Source organism: Trichomycterus rosablanca, chromosome 6 (genome assembly GCF_030014385.1).
Source record: "Trichomycterus rosablanca isolate fTriRos1 chromosome 6, fTriRos1.hap1, whole genome shotgun sequence".
Taxonomy (NCBI): Eukaryota; Metazoa; Chordata; class Actinopteri; order Siluriformes; family Trichomycteridae; genus Trichomycterus; species Trichomycterus rosablanca.
In genome coordinates this window covers 3943661-3952845 of record NC_085993.1, presented here as the reverse complement: position 1 = coordinate 3952845, position 9185 = coordinate 3943661, and the positions used below count along the sequence as shown (strand labels likewise).

The window sequence follows — 9185 nt, the reverse complement described above, 5'->3', positions numbered from 1 at the left end:
TCAGTTGGGCAGCGTGTCCAGACCCAGTGATGCTGCGTGCTGCTTGGCTCTGAAGCGCAGGTTTTCAATGCTGCTGGTTTTGCTGCTCAGACTGCTCCATACCTGCTGAGACAGTGACTGGTAGTAAGACTGGCACTGCAGAGGCCCGAGGGGCGCTGGCATGTTTACATTCATGCCTAGGTAAGGTAAAGGGGAGGTGGAGGAAGATGGGGCGGCCATGTCAAAGGGTGCATAGTGCATTAGGTTGTTGGTGGCGGCCATGTGCTGGCGGAACTGCTCCTGCAGACGGAACAGACTCAAAGGAGACGAAGCGTACGAGTTTGTCTGGACTAATCCAGAGCTGAGAACACCAGAAGGGGGTTGAGATGGAGAGCCGAGTGAAGAGTCTGTAGAAACAAGAATGAAGGGTTAGGACTATAGAAAACTTAGATGTTCCTAATGAAGTTGGCATTCACACAGGGTTCACACAAAAATCACAAGACCAGATCACAAAAACCACACCAGTTAAAGCTTCCCATGTTTATCTTGGTCAGGATCATGGCAGGAACGGTTCCACCAGGAAGCACTGAGTGCAAGACAGGAATATCATACACAAAGCGCCAATCCATTGCAGGACTTACTTCCCTCCAGACAGAGCCAGTCATGTCTGTGTAGACACACGGCTGGTCGATAGCACGACTGAGATTCGAACCTGAATCTCAGAGTGGTGGTCGGTAAAAAATAAAAGAGGAATAGCCGCTCGGGTGGTGCAGCGGTAAAATATGCTAGCACACCAGAGCTGGGTTTTCGAATACATCGTATCGAATCTCAGCTTTGCCATGTGCCTGGGCTGGGCGGCTGCATGAACACTGATTGACTGTTGTTCATAGGGTTAGGGGCAAGTCGGATCATGGGTCCTCATAGCTGGTCCAATTACAACCCCTGCTGGCTGATTGATGGCACCTGCACAGGGCTAGGGAATAATGCTGATCGGAGTGAGGCTCTCCGTGCACAGTGCTGATCGTATATATGAACTTGACCCGTGAAAAATGCAGTCTGTACTGAGCACGTGCCGGAGGGGGCGTGTGTCAGTTGAGAAGCGTCCTCAGTCAGCGGTGGAGGGTTGAATCAGTGGAGGATGCAATCAGGGTAATTGGACACGACTAGATTAGGGGGAGAAAATTGGGGGGAAAAGGTAAAAGGGGGAAAATAAATAAATAAATAAATAAATAAATAAATAAATAAATAAATAAAAGAGGAATAATACCAGATGATGGACAAATATCAGACTTCTGATTTTTTACCTTCAATTGATTTACACTGTGCACTTCGTGGCCTGTTGTCTGAATGGCTCACCTGATTTTGGACTGGTTGGCTTGCAGGATGGTGACGTGTCGCCTGTCATCAGTGGCCCCACCTCTTTCTCCTCCCCTCTAAAAGATGGCAGCTCGTCCTCCCTGTCAGTCAAATCCTCCACTCCTGACTCCACCCCTGAGTGCTCAGGTGAGGTCACGTTCACTTCCTCGTTCACCTCCTCGAGTGTGGGTCGACTCTCCTCTGGTAGGTACGATGGCGTATGGGAGGTTAAAGTGAGTGGAGCTTCTTCTTTCTTCTCCTCTTTCTTCTCCTCATCGGGCTCTCCCTCCTTCGGCTTCTGTAGCTGCTCCTTCTGAAGACTGCGCTGCTTCTTACGAAACTTTGCCCGTCTGTTCTTAAACCAAACCTGCCAAAAGCAAAATGTCTAATGAGGACTTACAAGGTTTTATATGGTGGTACATGTAAAAAATCAATCTAGGATGGTGATACAGGGAATCCACTATTGCCAAGATTAGGTTAAATACTACAAACAGCGTTCACAGCTGAATACATTATCCAGAATGAAAAAATGATTTAGCAACAGTTAAATTATTGGCAGTTTTTGATTAATAATCAAAAGGTCACAGGTTCAAGCCCCACCACTGCCAGGTTGCTACTGTTGGGCCCTTGAGTAAGGCCCTTAACCCTCAATTGCTCAGAATGTGTACTGTCACGGTACTGTAAATCAGTTTGCATTTTTTACTGTAAAAGGCGGCTGCTAAGTACTGAAAATGTAAAATAACATATAATTGCAATGCATTGTGGGATCTGTAGTTATTCTACTGTGAGCTAGTGGCTCAGCAGTTTATTTTTGCCAATGCATTTTTTTTAGATTGCACAAACACAAGCAGAGATCCCAAGTCGAATTTTTGGGTACTTTCAGTTTCATTATGCAGCAGTGAAGCATGTGTGTGTCTGTTCTGCAAATAGCCTTTAAGGTACTGGACTAGTAATCAAAAGGTCACTGGTTCAAGCCCCACCGCTGCCAGGTTGCAAACTGTTGGGCCCTTGAGCATGGCCCTTAACCCTCAATTGCTTAGATAATATACTGTGTCACTTTGAATACAAGCATCTGCTAAATGCCAAAAATGTAAATGTTTTATGTTAACCCAGTGACCATCATTCTCAGTACTAATAAATTTGTACCTGCACTCGAGCCTCAGGCAGGTTGGTGCACATGGCGAGCCGTTCTCTCATCACTACGTCAGGGTAGTGTGTTTTCTGGAAGGTTTTCTCAAGAGCTTCCAGTTGCTGGGCGCTGAAAGCGGTTCGACTGCGGCGCTGCTTCCTGTGCTGAGAGCCATACCGAGCCTCCAGGATGATGTCTGCAAAAAAACCCACAACATTGCTGTTATATCCACAGTATATAAATAAATTAGTCTGGGATAAAATAATCTATGTGAAAACCCAGTACTATGACCAACATGGACTGCCCCAGTGGATTGTTTTGATACAGCTGGTTTGGGTCATTCTAGCAAGCCGGGGTTGTTTTAAATATCATTGTAGACTAAAATATCTACATTTTCTACCCAAGCTGAGTTAAATATTTCTTCATACAGCATTTTTTTTTGTAATCCAATAGTTTCATATTCAATTATTCAATTGAGTTTTTTAACAGTTAACACCAACACAAATGAGCTGGTAAAATTATGCAACAATATTGAGCACCTGTAATCTGTTCATATTTGTCATTTATAATCTGGTATACCATTCTGAAATTATATTTCTGTTATTTTCCAACACAAAGTTAAAGTGTAGAGTTTACACTAGCTAAAGTCTTGTATTCCTGGTGGGCTTGTGTGAATACACTAATAATTCCAAAAAATTCCATTGACAAACATTTAACCTAACCATTAACCTTAGTGTTTTAACCCAGTTTGGGTGAAAAATGTAGATTCTGTTTACACACAGTTTGGGTTAAAAATGAATCCCAACAGGCTGGATCACCCCCCTAACCCAACTCTGCTAAGATAAAACAACCCTATTAATGGTGGTACCAAATTGACCAGATTTGACCATTTATTTTTATACACAGTATGTTGGCTCTGGAGGTGCATCAGTGCAATCATTATTTATTTATTTATATTTATTTTTTGCAGCTCAGTTTTGAAATTCAGTCATTGTGAGCTCAGTCCTAAAAACTATTATTAGTCCTAAATAACTATTAACTATTGTATTGGGTTGTGCAATTACACTTTTGGGCAAACGTTTGCACACCCACTGAGAAATTTTATGTTTTGTTATCTAGAAACTTCAATTTATTTAAGAAAGAAAATTCTAACTGTTAAATTAAACTTTTGCATAACTTTTACGTTTGCATTGTAGTTTTATGTCTATCCAATGTGTTACATTTAGAAAAATAAACACTTGCAGTTATTTCCTGTGGAGACCTAGTTTCACTAACCTTTACCAAGGTTTTCAAACCCTTGCACAAGACTGTATATGTACAGCATATTTAACTCTTACCTGCCAGTCTTTCGGCGAGTGTGAGTGCATGCACGGAGGGTCGGTAGTCAGGAGCGCGCTGTGCACTCTGGGCGGTGTGCTGGTGGAGGTTGTACATGGCGTTGAGTGAGTTCATGGCTTGTAGAGAGTATCCTCCATTCACATTCACCCCATAATGCTGCATAATGAAGATCAACCAAGCTGCATAAGAGACAGGGAGAGAGAGAGAGACCATGTAATAATTATAAATAGCACCAAATAATTATTATATCATATAATAATATCATATAATTAATATACAAAATCATGTCATTATGATAACATTCTATTATAAACACGAGTAAACAATTATAATCAACATAAAACCTCATCCTGATCCCAACTTGAACAGAAATCCTAAAGTCTGTGTGTTCATTTAAAAAAAGTGAACTCAATTCTCAGTCAACATCACATTAGCACTCATTTTCTGTCCCCATTTTCTCTTTAGCCAGACCACTAGCTTTGCTTTACCCAGTATAAAACTGATCAGACAGATTCAAATCTCTTCTGCATCTCTCTTTTAAGGCGGTCTTGTGGTTCCGGAGTGATGAACTTGTACCACAACATGGACGCAGTCAGGTTGTTGGTGATGAGAACTCGCCCCCTCTCACCATGTAGCCAAACTCTCATAATTCCCATTAAATAATTAAGTTTAAAATGTTTGCAGCAATAGTCATTGTACATCAAAGTAGCATACAGGTTTGTGTTTCACCCCACCTAACAGCACTAGTCTAGTCTAGTCACTAGCTTATGATCAGAAAAGCCACTGAATGCAGATGTTTGAAAACTCATTTCCTGTCTGTTTTATCAATATAAAAACAATACAGTCTTATTCTATTTTCTGTTATGGGCAGTGGTAGCACAGTGGTTACAGGACTAGTAATCAGAAGGTTGCTTGTTCAAGCCCCGCATCAGCCAGCTTGCCACTGTTGGGCCCCTGAGCAAGGCCCTTAACCCTCAATTGCTTGAGATGTATACTGTCTCAATTGTAAGTCACTTTGGATAAAGGTGTCTGCTAAATGCTGAAAATGTAAATGTGTTATTTTTATGCATATTTACTGTTTAACACCAGGGTTCTGTTCACTCCATGGATCTATGATTCCCCAAGCTTTAACAAATGGGGATCACAACTTATTTGGTGTGGAAAATCTTAATAAGTGACCAAAATGTATTACGATTTTTTTTGGCTCTGACATTGAGTTAATACCAATACTAATACTGTTCTAGGTCAGGAGCAGTCTGCAATACATTCAGATTAAACCCAGGCTCTAAAACCACAGTACAGAGTAAAGAAGAACCTGAGCACAGTAACACAGAACCATGATGACAAAGTTCAGACTCAGTCAGGATTCCTAAAGATCAGAGATTACCAGCAGTGCAACAATGTGGAGACAGAGCTGCACTTTCTCACAGAATGTAAAAATATGAACAATTACGAAAAAAACATATAAAATTACACTGTTTGTAAACACATTTGCACCTGTATTTGTTTAAATATTAATTATATAATAATAATAATTTTCCGAACTGCTATTCTTACTGTTCTCGCTTCTCTTTATTGTTCCCTTTTGTCCTCTTGTTGTTCTTCTTGTTGCTTTGGCAATACTGTAACTGATCATGGTCATGCCATTAAAGCTTACTTGATTAAATAAAGTGAAAACACTGTGTCTGTATGAGATGTGTGGTTTAGTAAAAAGTCAGTGTAGGGAATAAACTTTCCTCGCAAACACAGTAATACAATTCAGATTAGCCTGAATTTTCCTAAACGTGTCTAAATAAAAGTAAAAGTAATTTCAACTTTTTTTTAAAGCTTTAACATTGCTTGAAGGCAAGACATTTGATTTAATCTTACCTAATTTGCATTTCTCCATTAAAAATCTACAAAAAACAACAACAATGAGTAATAATAATACTAATAATAATAATTTAAATAAATGTTTATGCTGTTTAATGTCCGGTTTAAAATTAATTTTGAATATTTTGATAATGCTGTTAATATATATGAAATACATTCTGTCTATTCTGTCTTATTAAACTGCTTTACGTTTTATAATAAAAATAGTTTTAACTTAATCAGTGAATGATTTAATTAAATGAATTTTATTGTAGCAGTTCAGATTTACAGTTTCTCAGGCTGTTTATCGCCCTGTGTGGGTTTAAATTGTCCTTGGAGGATTTAATTCTCCTCACATTCTCCTCACACCCCCTTACACACCCCCTTACACCCCTTACACCTTTAACCCAGTTTAAATGTGTACATAAGGCTGAAGCCGCAGGGTGAAATACACTCAGATATTATTCTTTTATTATTGTTATTCTTTTATTGTTGCTGTTACAATAATTATTGGCACTATGATAATAATAATAATAATAATAATAATCATAATAACAATTATTGTTGTTATTATGATGATGATTATAATGATTAACGATTAATTAAACAACGACAATAATAATACCAATAATAATAATATTAATAAAGGGATACAAACATTAACATTCGCATTGCACTTGCCACAAAACTGCTCATGTTACGGATTAAACTCCAAACCGCATTATATATACAGCTAAAATACAAATAAAATACAAATAAATTGCAACTAAAATAGAATTACAAATAAATATTAATATAACTAAAATATAACAACTGTAGTACACACTGTGTAATTTAAAGTAAGTGCATCTTAAGTAAAGAACAAAATAAAGCCAGTTTGTTTCTGTTTTGGGTTCGATTTTTTGTTTCGGCTTAAATGATTTCAACACATTAAAAACAGCCCGGTTACATAAAAATACTAAAATTAAGTCAGATCAGTCAAATCTAAGCTGTGGAAAACTGTAGTTAGAAAAATTAGCTGTAAACTCTCCAGCTTTAAAACATCCAAGTATTTACATTATTTATGCAGATAAATGAGCAGAAAAACAATAATCTCTAATACTGAAGTAAAAAATAACAATTAAATGTTAACTTTGTAATTTCTATCAGAAAACAGTGTTGAGGCAGAAAAGGAACTGTTTTAGATACTTAAATACTGTTCACAACAGGCACATTTCATTGCATTTTGAATAATCTAACTTCTCTCATCATTACACATTATTATAAATAAATATATGAGCATTTAAAACACAGCACTAACGAAAATGTTTGACTGCACGAACGAACAAATATTACATTAGATTTATTTCATTTAAATGTCTTTGCTTGAAAGGTTTTAACATGAATTATAAAACATCCCGAATGTTGCCAAAAATTAAACTACACAGTGCAGTAATAAACTTTATTTATTCATCCATTCATTGTCTGTTTTACCACCGCTTTAACTTGGTCAGGGTCGCAGTTCGATTTAGTGGTCGCTATGGGCAATTTTCAGTACCTCCAATTGGCCTGACTTCATGTATTTTGAGTTGTGGGAGAAAACCCACGTGGACACAGAGAGAACATGCAAACTTCATAAAGGACCCAGGGCGGCCGACTAGGAAATCGAACCCAGAGCCTTCTACCTGTGAGATGACAGCGCTACTCACTGCGCCACCGTGCCGATTTAGTCAAGACAAAATGATGTTAAGACTAAACATTTAACATTCAGTAAATTGAGTGTTTTAAGTGTTTCGTCATTACAGCTTAATAACAGACACGATTGCATTTTTGCATATTTTATAAAAACGTGCAGGTTTAGGACACAGTAGTACCCATGAACCCTCCGGCCACCTCAGCTGCACCGCTTCAGTTAACCGAGCAGACCAAAACACTTAACAAAACCATTTTACCCATCATTTACCCCCTGACATGGTGGGTCACACCCATTTTCTACCCTGTTAATGCATGTGGTTAAGTTGACCAGTCTGCACACTTGGATCTGAGCGCAAAACTGCAGGCTGTGTGTAAACATGATATTAATGATATTAAAGTTTATATCAGTAATAACAGTCTGTGGTCGTGTTTTTGAAGTGGTTATATGATGTATTATTTGCTAATAACTAAACCAAAAAGTAAAATATAAACATTATTAAACATTATTAAAATATATTTAAAAATATTTATGCTTTAATGAACTTAGGTTTTGCATTATTTCTTTAATTTAGATTTAATAAACACACTTAATTTGGCAAAGGTAGATTATCAGACTTAATTCGAAATGGATTTATTGAATCATCTATAGCAGGATCACTTATAACAGGATCACTTATAACAGGATCACAGGTAACTAATAAAACTTTTGTGCAGAGTTACATTTGGAAATGTAATGAAGCATCATAATGAACAATGCTGAGTGTATAAGTAATTGTACTCCGATTTTAAACCCAATGTAACTCATTTAGCTTTTATCACATTAATGAATTACGCCAACGGTGATTAAAAAAATATAAATTCACTCTACCACGTTTTTACACCGTTTTGTACAATAGCAAACATTAAAATACCAAAATTGTGCAGGCATTTTTACTACATTTTATTTTAAACTAAAACACTTGAGTTATGAAGTCTGATTATTACAGAATTTACGTTTTATTTAGCGCCTCTAAATGTTCCAGAAAATCCCCAAAATTAGGTTCTTCTACCAAAAATCAGCTTAGTGACAGTAATGAGTCTGTAATGAATAAACCTGGGGGTGATGATTACAAAATAATTACTTAAAAATCTACCCAATTTCACCTCCATAAAACTACAGAGCATATTACATAAAATTTTAGACTTTTCGGCTTGATGGTAATAAATATGTACATGATGGACAGATCTATGCTGTAGAGCTGTAAAAACTGGATACATGCTTAATATACACATTTTGGTAAGAAATTTTATGTTATTTTTTTACTATGCTGAAAAAAGTATTTGTTGGTGCTTTCATTTGAAGTAAAATGCTAATAAAAATGACAAACTTGTAAGTTAAACTTTTTACTTCACTGCTTATGTGTGACTGTCCACTTCACAGAAACAGAAGTTTTATTTCACATTTTCTACACTAATAAACAGAAATTCAGGTTAATGAAACAACACACACACTTAAAAAACCCTGTATTATTGTCAACGTTATTTTAATTACGTTTTATATGATATGTAATACAGTCAGATAATTTTAAACATATAAACACCATGACACTTTTATCAGATTATTTTTTATCAAATTATGATACCATTTATTCATTCAAATCAAGAATATATATTTTAAGTGACACAGTGTCACATTAATACTACAGTAAAGTGTTTCAGAGGTAGTTAGTGTACTCACCTGCCTGCAGGTCTGTTCATACAGCAGTGTTTCTCCTCACTGTACCAGTACTGTGTTTATAGTGGAGATCAGTCAGTCCCAGTTTTAAACCTATCCTAAAGATGGAGATGGAGGAATGAATAGTGGAGGTACATATGTGTG

At 37.0% G+C, this 9185-nt stretch overlaps 1 protein-coding gene across 1 annotated transcript; it reads right to left on the bottom strand.

Annotated features, from left to right (window-relative positions):
* On the bottom strand, positions 1–3964 carry dmbx1b (diencephalon/mesencephalon homeobox 1b). Its single transcript, XM_062996526.1, has 4 exons — positions 3802–3964; positions 2482–2660; positions 1336–1702; positions 1–386 (listed from the first exon to the last, which is right to left on the bottom strand). Exons 1-4 carry the CDS (start codon positions 3962–3964, stop codon positions 1–3), a joined length of 1095 nt encoding a protein of 364 aa, XP_062852596.1.
* Between the last annotated feature and the right edge of the window lie 5221 nt (positions 3965–9185).